Below are 14,286 nucleotides of genomic sequence, written 5' to 3' on the forward strand. Positions count from 1 at the left end.
TGTCAGTGAGGTTATTATGTTGTACACTGCCCTGTTTGGGCTCATTGTATGGTCTTTAGGTATTATAGGAACTTTCTCTTGAGAGCCCAGAATCTCCTTCTATTAGCTGTTGTCATTGGTTACAGTACTGTCTCGCAAGGCAGTCTGTGTTATTGCAGGCACTAAGCCAATAGATATTCTAGCCACTGAACGTAAGGAACGTTATATCTCCAAGAAGGATAATCTTCTTATTCCAGAATATATGCGATAGATTGAGGACCAAGGTTCTGCATCCTCACAGGCCAGGTGGGATGACTTTTGTACTGGTCGTTACACGCATGGTATATTCTCAACTATGACTGATTTGCATGCGGTTAGCTGGATTTCTCCCAATTGGTATATTACACAATTCCTTTTTGGGCATGGTGCCGTTAGGGCACCAAGTTTGGCTAGGTTTTGTTTAATAGATTTGGGTCTGTGCTCGGATTTTGGGGTTGATGAAATAGTGGACCATGTCCTCTATATCTGTCCCCAGTATGAGGCTGAACATACCAGAGTAGTTACAGAACTTGACAGGGTGAACCCCTTTCTGGACAGAGTTAATTGAAAGGTCCATGGAGAATGGTCAATAGTGGCTGGTTTCCTCTGTTTTCTTGCATTACATAGATCGGCCATAGGTGTATAAACAGAGTAGGCTTCCAGATTGCTAGGACATTTGATTGGTCAGAGGTAGTTGTATTGGCAGTGAGCCTCGGTTAGTTTGGTTAGAACAGTAATTTTTAAAGTCGAGTTGTGGAGCTGCTGTCAGCAGGGGAGAGTGACCACACTACCGAGGGCATGGTAGTCCATGCAGCCATGTGGTGTGGCACTATCTTGCCAGGAGCAGTCTTCAAGTGTGACAAAGTGCAGGACTCCTAGATGGAACCGGGAGGGAGTAAGAGGTTTGTTATCGCTCCCTTGTGAACTAAATTGGAGTTCATTTTTCTTAAATCTGTTAATTGGTGTATTTTGTAATGAGTGATGGAATAATGTAGGTCTGAATTTTTGTTGTTACGTATAACAAATTTTTGAGTGGTGTGAGTTTGTCATTGCATTTGACTCGTTACTTAGTTGATGTTTGAGGCATTTACAGTCACGAGTGTTTATATTGTAATTGAGCTAGGTGTGGGGTTTGTGCTTCTGTAAAATCGTTTAGGTAGTTCAGAGGGTGATTAATGCTGTATGAGAGGGAAAGTGAAGGTGTCTGAAGGAAGCCTAAAAGCGAAGTTGTTGGCTAGGTTATTAGTTTTTACTGATGCCACATTGGTGGCATCCCAACTGATGCCTGGCTGGTTACTGTGAGGTGTAATCAGTTAAGAGTCTGAAAACGACCTCTGGTAAAGCCCTTCAGGACTATGAACGGAGGAGGTGGTGTGGTGATCAGAATCATCACAAGGTGGGTGTCTTCCCCTACAGGTTTGGGATGCACTATCGATTCTTCCATAACAATACCGAACATCCCTTTATTGTGTAGAATCTTGCATGATCATATATCACATATATTCTTCATTCAGAAATTGAATTCCAGCTCTTGATGAAAATGCTGTGGAATTTTATTGTTCATTTTAAAAAGGCATAGAATTAACACAAATACTTCTAAAACAATAGTACAACTAACTAAAAATAGTACAGTAAATAAGTTACTAATGTTATTGAAATTGCTGACCTTGAATTATTCAGTATTATTGATCTGGACAGTAGTAAGGGTGAACAGATAATTTCTTTATGGTATTACTTTTTATGCAACTCTTGTGCATATGATTTCACCCAGTTGTCTTACCATTTGTAAGTTGTTACTCGTCATATAATTTGATAACAAACTGATATGTTAGTGGGTGATGGATGTATAATGGTGAATAGTACCTAAAATTCTGTTGCCTATCATTTATATAGTATGCTTTATTACGGTTGAATAGCATAGCCACGGTTGTGTAGCATAGCCACGGTTGTGTAGCATAGCCAGTTATTTCCTTGGTAACAGCTAATCACTATACAGTGCTGTGTTACTGTATTATTAGTTATTTTAAATAAACTGCTGCTAGAATATTTATGTAGCTTATCTATTTTTTTGATAATGAGAAAATCAGTGTCAAACTTAATAAATGTTATCCCCTTTTCATAATATTGTTCACAAATATTTTGTATTGTTTAATTGTTTGTTATATATATTATTTTATTTTCCAGGTGCTGATGTGGCTATTAGCAATTGTTTGTGGCCTTGTTGTGGGAAAACTGTTTGTTCATAATGTTATTTGTGGAAAAATTCTACGTTTAAAAATGTTTCGCGATGAACAGGTGATTTAATGTTACTTAAATTGTATAATAATAATAAAAAATATTTTATTCTTCATTAATTCACCTATTATATATGCAAAAATGAATACAAAGCTTAGTGGCAGAATCTTGTAAAAAGGAAGAACTAGGTTGATGAGCTACGCTGTAAGAAAATTCAGGGTTGATAGTAGTCTGTTTACCAAACTGACTACTATCAGAATGGATAGGAGTGGGATAGATTAGAATATATATAACAGCTGGTTCAGAATATAGTACACATGTATGTGGTTAATATTATGAAATAAAAAGATTGGCACTGATCAGAAAGAAATGAATAACAGCTTTAATCTAAAGCTAATGATTAATATTAACAAATAAAAATCATTTGATTAATAATGATAAATATCTGTTATTTGAAGCTTATTCACTTCATAAGCCTAGTTTCACAGTGCAGATGGTAAATAAAAGAGCACAAAATGTTTTGTGAAGTTCTATATATTCCAGGTTAGTTAGATTTCAAAATAAGTAAATGATCATGAATTTTGTAAACTCTTAAAGTATTGTATAATTCATATGATCCTTTTTTTATATATAATTTTTTTTATATTTTCAACTTTTTATTTTCTAGTTCATTGTGTGTATATATATATATATAAATAATATCCATTATAATTTATAGATTAGCTCACCAGGCTGGTCTGGGTGATTAACTGATCATTGTTAATCTGCTGATTTCAAAGTTGAGAGTTCTAAGGTTTAAATCCTAGTAAAGGCAATTACTTTTATATGGATTTGAATACTAAATTGTGGATAATGGTGTTCTTTGTTGGTTGGGTTTCAATTAAGTACACATCTCAGGAATGTTTGAACTGAGACTGTACAAGATTACACTTCATTTACATTCATACATGTCATCCTCATTCTTCTTATGAAGCAATACCTTAAGGCGATTCCAGAAACTAAACAGAAAAAGAAAAGATTATAATTTATTGATTACTAGTGGTTGGCCTTCTTTGTATGGTAACAAAATAAACCACCTAGTAGTAATAATAAAAAAGAACTTACCATTTTAGAGATTTATTTCTATCCTTAAACTGTTTTCATTCTTGTTTCTTAAGTACAAATTTATAATTTAATCTTGATTTTTAATTTTTAATTAATGCAGTAATATTAAAGGAAAATCTAAATAAGTTATTTATGTTGTATTTAATTTAAAGAAAGATACTTCTCAAAGTTATTTTTTTATTATTACTAGTAGATGGCTCACTTATATATATATATATATATATATATATATATTAGTATGCACTAGAAAAAAGGTGGGCCTAAGGTCTGCCACAAAAATTTTACATGTTTATGAACCACCAATTGGAGCTATTGCTTTTGTACTGTACACAATTTTGAATTTTGAGAGTTAAAAATGGTATCAGCAAATAACTTAAAATTCTTTTGACAATTGAAGAATAAACACCTTATATCAAGATTCAAACTTTACAGATTAAAAGTTTAATGATAATTCATGTTCTTTGTATTGTAAGAAAAGTTTTTGGTTGACGCATAGAAGTCTTGACCCGTGACCAGAAGGCCAACGATTTTTACAGGGGAGTGAAATGTAAAGTTTAAATTGGACTTTCTTGAGAAAATTATTCATTAACATTCAAGATCAGCAATTTTAGTATCCTGTATTTTGAAAAACAATCTGCAGGAAAGATAATTTTGTTGTGATTGGTCCCTCACTGCTTGACTGCCAAAAGAAGCAGAATTACCTGGGACATTGCAGTAATTAAAACAAAGATTTGTCATTGAATGTCCTGAATTTTTGTTTTGAATTCTTAATGTTGATGAAATATGGCTGGTACTTTGAACCACAATTGAAAACAATGTCAAACAAATGGTAGCACTCATGACCCAAAACATTCTGATGAGTGCAATCAAAAGTCAAGCAAACAATTGTTCTGGGTTTATTATCACTGACACATGTATTATCATGACATGTGAAGTTCCACATAGAATTGTCTGATAGCAGTGCATTACTGTAAATTGATACAGAAATTGCAGAAAAAGACACCAAAACCAACCTGACTGACTCAGAGATTGGCACTTATTTCACATGACAGTGAACAAATCCAGATATGAGTCTGCTAGACTTTGATCTGCTCCTCCATGTGTGCAGAGTGTTTTCCCTTTTTAGAAGATTTTTCTGTAGCAGTTAAGTGGCACACTAGAGGACTGAATAAAAGTAGTGACCTCACTGAAATAGCAGATCTTATGAAATGTAGGGAAGCTGTCATTAAGAAATACTGGAATAACATAAAAGGATTATAAGAAGTTACTAATAAAATAAACAGATTGTAAAAAAAATAGTGTGTATTATTTATAAAATACTCTTATATATTACTTTTAAAACTACAGTATTGGTCAGGGTAATGTACCCAAAATTCTATGGGAATGTTTTTTTAATTGCCATAGCTAAATAATTAAAATAAATTACATACAAAGTGTATAAAATAGTAGTTTGTAGACTTAATAATTATAATTTAATAGTATTCCTTCATTTCATGACAGATCTAGATAATTTTTTTGTGGTTATTACCTTTTATTAATCATATTAGTCCTTTCAACTAGTACATTTCATTATCAATTATGATCACTTTATTTTTATTTTTTGAATAATAAATAATTTTAATAAATTTCTTCAGAATGTCTGTTTTCTATTAAAATAATATATTTCTAGAATTAACAAATTATTATATGTCTGTTGAATTGGGTTTTTTGAAATCTTTATGTTCTCTAACAATTGAAAAAATGACCTATTTTCTTTTCATAATTTTTGCAGTACTATGATACTGTATTTACAGTTTTATATATATATTTTGTGCATGTGCATATAGTATACACACTACAATACATTACATACAGTGTATTACATTACATACATTACATACATTATAATACATTATAATACACTATATATATATATAGTGTGTGTGTGTATATATATATATATATATATATATATATAAGATTCCCTATCTAGTGCTAGTCGTTTCATTTCAGTATACCTTCTACATCCTACATCCCTAACAATTTGTTTTACATATTCCAAACGTGGCCTGCCTACACAATTTTTCCCTTCTACCTGTCCTTCCAATATTAAAGCGACTATTCCAGGATGCCTTAGTATGTGGCCTATAAGTCTGTCTCTTCTTTTAACTATATTTTTCCAAATGCTTCTTTCTTCATCTATTTGCCGCAATACCTCTTCATTTGTCACTTTATCCACCCATCTGATTTTTAACATTCTCCTATAGCACCACATTTCAAAAGCTTCTAACCTTTTCTTCTCAGATACTCCGATTGTCCAAGTTTCACTTCCATATAAAGCGACACTCCAAACATACACTTTCAAAAATCTTTTCCTGACATTTAAATTAATTTTTGATGTAAACAAATTATATTTCTTACTGAAGGCTCGTTTAGCTTGTGCTATTCGGCATTTTATATCGCTCCTGCTTCGTCCATCTTTAGTAATTCTACTTCCCAAATATCAAAATTCTTCTACCTCCATAATCTTTTCTCCTCCTATTTTCACATTCAGCGGTCCATCTTTGTTATTTCTACTACATTTCATTACTTTTGTTTTTTTCTTGTTTATTTTCATGCGATAGTTCTTGCGTAGGACTTCATCTATGCCGTTCATTGTTTCTTCTAAATCCTTTTTACTCTCAGCTAGAATTACTATATCATCAGAAAATCGTAGCATCTTTATCTTTTCACCTTGTACTGTTACTCCGAATCTAAATTGTTCTTTAACATCATTAACTGCTAGTTCCATGTAAAGATTAAAAAGTAACGGAGACAGGGAACACTCTTGTCGGACTCCCTTTCTTATTACGGCTTCTTTCTTATGTTCTTCAATTGTTACTGTTGCTGTTTGGTTCCTGTACATGTTAGCAATTGTTCTTCTATCTCTGTATTTGAACCCTAATTTTTTTAAAATGCTGAACATTTTATTCCAGTTTACGTTATCGAATGCCTTTTTTAGGTCTATAAACGCCAAGTATGTTGGTTTGTTTTTCTTTAATCTTCCTTCTACTATTAATCTGAGGCCTAAAATTGCTTCCCTTGTCCCTATACTTTTCCTGAAACCAAATTGGTCTTCTCCTAACACTTCCTCCACTCTCCTCTCAATTCTTCTGTATAGAATTCTAGTTAAGATTTTTGATGCATGACTAGTTAAACTAATTGTTCTGCATTCTTCACATTTATCTGCCCCTGCTTTCTTTGGTATCATTACTATAACACTTTTTTTTGAAGTCTGACGGAAATGACCCTTTTTCATAAATATTACACACCAGTTTGTATAATCTATCAATCGCTTCCTCACCTGCACTGCACAGTAATTCTACAGGTATTCCGTCTATTCCAGGAGCCTTTATGCCATTTAAATCTTTTAATGCTCTCTTAAATTCAGATCTCAGTATTCTTTCTCCCATTTCATCTTCCTCAACTTCCTCTTCTTCCTCTATAACACCATTTTCTAATTCATTTCCTCCGTATAACTCTTCAATATATTCCACCCATCTATCGACTTTACCTTTCGTATTATATATTGGTGTACCATCTTTGTTTAACACATTATTAGATTTTAATTTGTTCATAAAATAAATTATATAATTATAATTTACAGGGATCCTGGATTGCAATGTTTTTAACTGTGATAATATCAATTTATTTATTTTCACACGTTTATAATCTTCTGTTATGGTTATTTTACAACAAACCATATTATTACATAGATAGTAGAATGGGAATCACATATGCTAGGTAAGATATTGATTTTTTTATTTATTTGAATAGTAGTATTTTTTTTAAAAACTAGCTAAGTATAAGAAAATAAATATTTTTAGATTTGTAATCTGAATTGAATTTTATTATGTTATATTCAGATTTATTCATGGAAAACAGTAAGAAAATGTGAGGTAATGTTTAGTTGATCGTTTAGTCAAGAAACAAACACTCACAGGAAATCTTAAACTATAGAACTTTATCTTTCATCCTGAAATTACTTTCTGGTTTTAACTTATTACAGTAGTGCATACTGAGAAATTATATTATTTGTTTTATTATAATAGCTATAAAATAAAAATCAAAAAATTAATTTTTGAAATTAAACATGCTTCTGACACATGATAGTTATTTGAAGCATTTATCCATTATTTTGTACATTAAAACTTAACATTTGGATAAAATTTCAAAAAGATTTCATTATGAATTTTATTTTATTTTGTATTTCAGTAAAAAAATTTGTGAGATAGTGAATACTCTGTATTTTTTTTTACAGAAACACAGAACTATCATCCACATCTAGTAGGCTTAATTATTATTTATTTTAGTTAATCTAGCATTTAAATTTCCATGAAGATGTAGTATTTAAATAAAAGTATTAAAATGAATTAAATTTTAATATATCCAATGAGGAAAATAAAGGAATAACTGGTATTAGTTGACTAGGCAAATAAAATAAATTCTAAACTAATTGTACATTGATGAGGGTTCAGTACTGTGAAGGATAAACCAAAAAGGAGATATAAGGCAATTTTAATACTGGAAGAGGAGGTGGAGAAGGCATTGGATGGTAAATTGTTTTAAGTATGTGGAGGTTTAAAAAAATTACAACATGAATAAAATGAGAGAGAGAATTTAATACTTATTTTGTATGCTCTGCCATATTATTTTGAATACACGATCACTAATATTTCAGCCAGTACTTCTGTTTAATCCGGACTTAATGACCAAAATTGTTTCCATACACTATTTATACAAATAGACATACTACAAACAATTAATGAAGAACAATGCACTAAAATATACAGTTCATTAACGTGTGGAATAGATATTATCAGTCCATTGCAGAGAACCAAAATTAAGGGTTATATTATTGGATTATAATGACAATTTTAAAGGAAGTGTTAAGAAAGAAAAAATGCAGTAGGTGCTGAATCAGATTGCTCAGATAATATTAAAAAAACTGATTTTTTTAATTACAAGCTAAATTTATTTTAACACCAATCTTTTTATACACATTTATACTTTTTTCAGTTAATTTATAATTTAACAGTTTCTTAGTATGATTGCTAGAGTTACTAAATCATTATGACTTAGATTTAAAAGCATTATTTAGAATAAATCCTATTTATCATTAAAAATTAAGTTTATAACAGTCACCTAAAAATTATATCAAGTGATACAGTTATAATTTCAAATGTTATTAGTAGAATAATAGCGTTTTTAATTAAGTTTGCAATCTTTTCAAGCTATTAACAGTTTCTTGCCTGTCAAAAAAGGAAATTTTTATATACTCTCTTGAAATGCTTTGAAGTACCCTAATAATAATAATAATAATAATAATATTATTATTATTAATCAGAAGAAGATAGTTGTGTAATTAATAAAATTTTTTAACCAAAAAACATGTCTTGCTAATTTTAATGTGTTGAATTTAAGTAGGAGATTTTACTAGTAGTTTCTAAGAAAATTGTTACAGCTTATATAATTTCATAGTTTTGTGTTCTTTTTTTTTAAAAGTTCATCTTATCCTGTAAAATATAAATTTTTAATTAAAAAAAAAAATTTCAAAAAATAAAACTTTCTTTTATGTCAATTTTTAGTGTAATGAAAACTGCAGCTTGTGGAACTTGGCTAGGTGATCTCATTACTGCACTAATGGTTACTGATGTCATGTTGCAAGATAATTTATATCCTGAATGGGCACCTGCTTTCCGTAACATATGGAGACGTTCAAATGTGCCACGTATACTGATATTTTGGGTTGGATCAGTGTTAGCTACTGCTGTTGTAGTTACATTTATTGTAAGTGATTTTATTTCCTGGGATCGGCTGAATAGGGATTTTATTGCTAGTACTGGTGAGTATTTTCAAATTAAAATTCAGATGCTTTTTGTTTTATATATCTGTGTGTGTGTGTGTGTGTGCGTGCAATTTTTTTTGTTAATTATTCATTCTCCCTCCACTAACTTCAGGGCTATTCTCAGTTGTAGTCCCCAATCCTTTTTTTTTTTATAAGAAATTAATCTTGTAGTATGTGGGAAAAAATGCAAAGCCTGACCAGGATTCGAACCTCATCGGTTTATAGTCACATGCTCGTGATTCAACAAGGATATTGAGAGACTAACAAATGTGAAAATTTCTTATAAGTACAATTTGTTACTATATAAACATAAAAATTAAAATAAATAATAATACTAACAATAATAATGACAATAAATAGATATAATATACAAAATAGAAACTCAAATAAAAAGATAAGATTTACTTAATGGCACTTAAACTAATAAAGATCAAAATACAATCCAGTTTACTAAAAACATTATAATGACCGTTAGAAATTAATATTAAATTAACAAGATAACACTAGAAGAATCTCTCAAGTTCACACAGTCCGAAGAGCAAATCATATGTTAATTTCAGTTCTCTTTTGAAGATCATCTTGGCAGGTGTAATGCCGGTGGTGGTTACCTGCTTTGTAAGCCATTAGAAAAAGAGGTAGTTTCTTGATCCAATCATGCTGATTAACTGAAATGATCATCTGACTGTGGTTGAAACGATTTAGTTCTCATTTTTTTTTACACCTAAATGCTTGACGACCTCTTGCAAAGTTTTGTTCTTGGTCACTATGCATTTCTTTCAGTACCCCAAAACAGCAGAAGAATTTGCTCACCAGAGCATCTGTTACTGATTATGCTTCTACGTTTGGTAAAGTATAGATGTCACCAGCCATTTAGTGAAGTAATCTATGGCTACTAGTAAATACTTACCTATTTCCTCTGTCAGTGACCAGAAAAGGTCCAACAATAACAATGGCAATGAGCTCGAATGGTGCTCCCATGTTGTACATTGCATATGAGCTCGGTTCTGCAGTCTGAGTCCTCTACTAGCTGAACACATGTCATACAGTTTGCACCAATTCACCACATCATCTTGTACATGGAGCCAGTAGTAGCATTGTTGCATCTTGTCAAATCTTTTATTGATACGTAAGTGACCTCCCAATGTTCTGCCATGAATTTCTTCCAAAATCTCCTTCACTTTACTGTTTGGGAGAAGAAGTTGTAGAATGGATCGTTTTCCACCAAATTATCTTTCACTACCAGCAGATTATGCCCAGTAACTCTTTTACACCAGACTTTGATCACTGATCTTTCATTTTGGTCGTTCTTCAACCTCCTTCTCAGTTAATATTGGGCTGATATCTTTATCTCCCAATTGTGTTTTTTCATTTCTTCTCTGCTAGGTCATTGATGCTATTGTAGTAATTCGACATAGATCCGAAACTCTGGCTCATTATTCTAGTCTGCTGCAGTGACTACAGTTGATGTTACAGGTCATCTGGAAAGAGCATCTACGTTTGAATTCTTTCTCCCTAGCCGATGTTCTGCTTTAAAGTCGTTCTACCCTCTGTGCTGTCCCTCTAGATTTTTAAAATTGAGCAGCCTTGTGATTGCCAAATAATCAGTATAAAGTATGAAGTGCCTTCCATATAGATATTTGTGGAATTGCTCTAGCGCCTTTAGTACAGTAAGTAACTTGACAAGTCATACTGTAGTTTATCTCTGGTTTCGCTGAAATAGCCAATTTGAACACTGTTTGGATTTGTATCTATGACAAATCTATCATCTAACTGAGGATTGCAGCTGAACATAAATTTTTCTTCAAGATTTTATATGATTTGGCTTCTTCATGACCCCATCTCATCTTATTTCCATCAATTTTGTCAGTGGCTTAGTGGTATTGGAGAAACCTTTTATAAAACTACAATAGTACGAGCATAGCCCAAGAACTTCTTACTTTATGTTTGTTCTTTGGCAGTGGCCAATTGTGTAGAGCTTTTAATTTTTCTGGGTCTGTAGTTTTGCTGAGATTGCTTGACCCAAGTAAATATTGAACTTCTTCATGAAAGAAGAGATTACACTTCTTCTGATTCAGCTTCAGATTTGTATCTTGCAGCCTGCCAAAGACTTTTCATATATTTTGAAGATGTTCTTCTACGAAATGATCAACAACAATTCCATCGTCCAGGTAGACTGGCAAGATTCATAGGTTAAAAAACTAAGTCCATTAGTTGTTGAATGTTACTGGTACATTGCATAGACCAAAAGGCATTACTGTGAATTGCCATAGACCTTGTCCAGTGGAAAATGCAGTCTTTATTCTTGTCTGCTGGGTATTAGCAAAATCTAGCATAGAGAACTATTTCGCACCTTGAAAGAGGTCTAAAGTGTAATTGATTCGTGGTGTAGGAAGCAGTGCTTTGTAATGTGGTCCAATCTTTTGTAATCTGCACAGAAATGTTGTTCACCATTCTTCTTCTTTACTAGAACAACATGAGGGGTCAAGGACTGTCCAAATCTTCAATGACTCCTTTATCTTTCATCTCCTTTTCACCAACTTGTCGACTTCATTGGTTTTGCTGTGAGCAGGCACCATGTAGTGGTTGATGAATTGGATAGGCATCTCCTGTGTTGATGCGATGATATACTTTATTTGTACTGCTGTAGGAATCTTCTTTTTTTTTGTAAAGAGATCTTGATATTCAATGATAAACTGCTGTATTTCCTTCTAATCTTCAATATCTAATATTAATTTTTCAATTGATATCAATTTTTGTAAGTGCCCTTTCATTTGTCCCTTCTTCTTCAACACTTTTTCTATTGAATTTCTAGGAATTAACAAGGTTCACACTTTCCTAGATGGTTTCTCTTGATACAATTCATTCAGTTATTCTGAGGTTTACCATCTGGATGGAGCCTTCCTTGTATTTGAATCTAATGAATGGTCACTTTGAACTACATTGTTGGAACTGTCAAGTTCTATTACTCCTGCCCGCCACTTTGGGAGGATTTGATAATTCAGCTATCACCACTCTCGTTCCTTGCTGGAATCGTCGTCTTTTAATAATGTCACTCTCACTGAACATGGTTTGCTTCCTGGACTCCACATCGCTACTTCTTCATTATCTAATCTCAGGAGATGATATCCGACATCTACAGTCACGTCGTAAGCTCAAAGGATGTCCAGACCAAGGATAAAGTCATCCTTAATCTTAAGCTATAAATTTATGCGGGCTTACTGATAGCAGATAGAATACCTTCTGATGCAGTACTGATGGGTAAGGCTGATCTAATCTCTTCTTTTCACAGATGCTAACAATTTTTGCTCTAGCAACAGATATCGATGCTCCCTTGACATGGATGATCTTCAACTATGCCATCGACAATGAAGCTGTCAGATCATCTTCATATCATCGAGATGTTCAACAAGACTTAACAAGGTCAGAGCGATGATCTTGCTGGTATTCTGCTCCACTGATGAGTGCTTCTTAATTTTCTTGCCGATTTCTTGCAGTCTATTTTCAAATGCTCTGTTCTGCTGCACTTCCAACAAACCCGTTGACTCTTGTTCTTTGGTTCTGCAGCAGGTATTCTTTGGTCTCCTATTGTAATCTTCTGGTGACCGGTGCCTTCACAGAAGTCTGATGTCATAAGCTGACTCCTCGTTACAGTCGACTCTCATTCTTCGAAAGCGAGACATATGGCAAGACAGCATTGACACCGGCTGACTCTAGTTGCTGAGCTTGAGTAAGTATCATTGATTGACTTTGCTGACTCAAGAAGAAGGTGCCTCTTGATCTCAGCATCCTGTTGCCTGTCATTGAAAGTGTGTGTATCTCCTCTGGCATATGCCCAATTAAAGCCCATTGAGCTTGTGCTCAATAATGGAGGTAAATTCCTGCAGCATCTCATTGATCTTCTGGACTAAGCTCACACCTGTAGATTGCTGCTGATTGTGCTGTCTGAATCAACCCTCTAGTGCTGCGATGACATGGTTATAGCCAACTGAAGACGTCACACCCTGAAGAAGTTCTGCTGCTTGGCCCTGAAGTGCGGTGATCAGGAATCTAGTCTTCTCCAGAGCTGTCCAACCATTATGACTGGATGCTACTTATGATGTACTTCCATCAAACTTGAGTGGCTTTACTGCCAAAGGACTTCCCATCAATACGCCTAAACCTTGGTCCTGTGAACTGTTAGAGCAAGATTCCCCAGCACTATGAGCTTACTTCCAATGCCTGTGCAATGTCCTTATGGCTAACCTCTAAAAGTTTATTAATATTAGTTCCTAGGTTATTGTTAAATAATTGTTTGATCTAACTTACTAACGGATGATTTAAATTTACATTATTCCAATATGGCAGTGAAGTTGTATTGTTATAAATTCTGTGGTTACCGACCTCTGTGGTGCAAATGGTCTTGGCATCTCGCCCTTTTATCCGGAGGTCCTGGGTTTGAATCCTGGTCAGGCATGGCATTTTTACACATGCTACAAATCATTAATCTCATCCACTGAAGCAGTATTTAAAGGTGGTAAAAAAAAATTGTGATTGTAAAGATTTATGTTTTCTAAATTTTTAAGTTTTCATTTCTTTTCTGTTTTTGTTATTTGTTGATGTAATTGTAAAATTATGTACCGACTAATGATACGGAATTCTGTGAAAGTCAACTATTGGTATTATGTTTTTAGATTTTTTTGTTTTCTTATTTGGTGGTTAAGTTGTTGTTGGTTGAATATATAAGAAGTTTTATATATATATATATATATATATATATATATATATATATATACTACAACAGTATATTATTTGTACTGTATTGTGATGTTCAACTTAGGTGTACACAATTAAATTGTGGACAATACAGCAGAAAAGAGATTTGCTAAGAAGTTATATATATATATAATTCAATTTAATTGTGTACATCTAAGCTGAACATCACGATACAGTACAAATAATATACTGTTGTAATCTGTACATGTTATATAGAATTAACAATAAAGGAATACAGGTCCATTTTTGTGAACTGACTGTTTATGACAGACAGCCTTGTTATTAACAATGTGCGCTCATCTCATGGGTCA

At 32.8% G+C, this 14,286-nt stretch overlaps 1 protein-coding gene across 5 annotated transcripts in view; it reads left to right on the top strand.

Moving 5' to 3' along the window:
* Window positions 1–14,286, top strand: part of LOC142319439 (transmembrane protein 117-like) — a 215,734-nt gene that overhangs the window by 105,743 nt on the left and 95,705 nt on the right. For all 5 annotated transcript variants that reach the window (XM_075356722.1, XM_075356720.1, XM_075356723.1 and 2 more), the window contains 3 exons: window positions 2,203–2,313; window positions 6,983–7,119; window positions 8,964–9,220. In XM_075356722.1, the coding sequence (XP_075212837.1) occupies window positions 2,203–2,313; window positions 6,983–7,119; window positions 8,964–9,220 (505 nt within the window). The remainder of the gene's footprint in view (window positions 1–2,202; window positions 2,314–6,982; window positions 7,120–8,963; window positions 9,221–14,286) is intronic.

This window comes from Lycorma delicatula, chromosome 2 (assembly GCF_047948215.1).
Source record: "Lycorma delicatula isolate Av1 chromosome 2, ASM4794821v1, whole genome shotgun sequence".
Classification (NCBI taxonomy): Eukaryota; Metazoa; Arthropoda; class Insecta; order Hemiptera; family Fulgoridae; genus Lycorma; species Lycorma delicatula.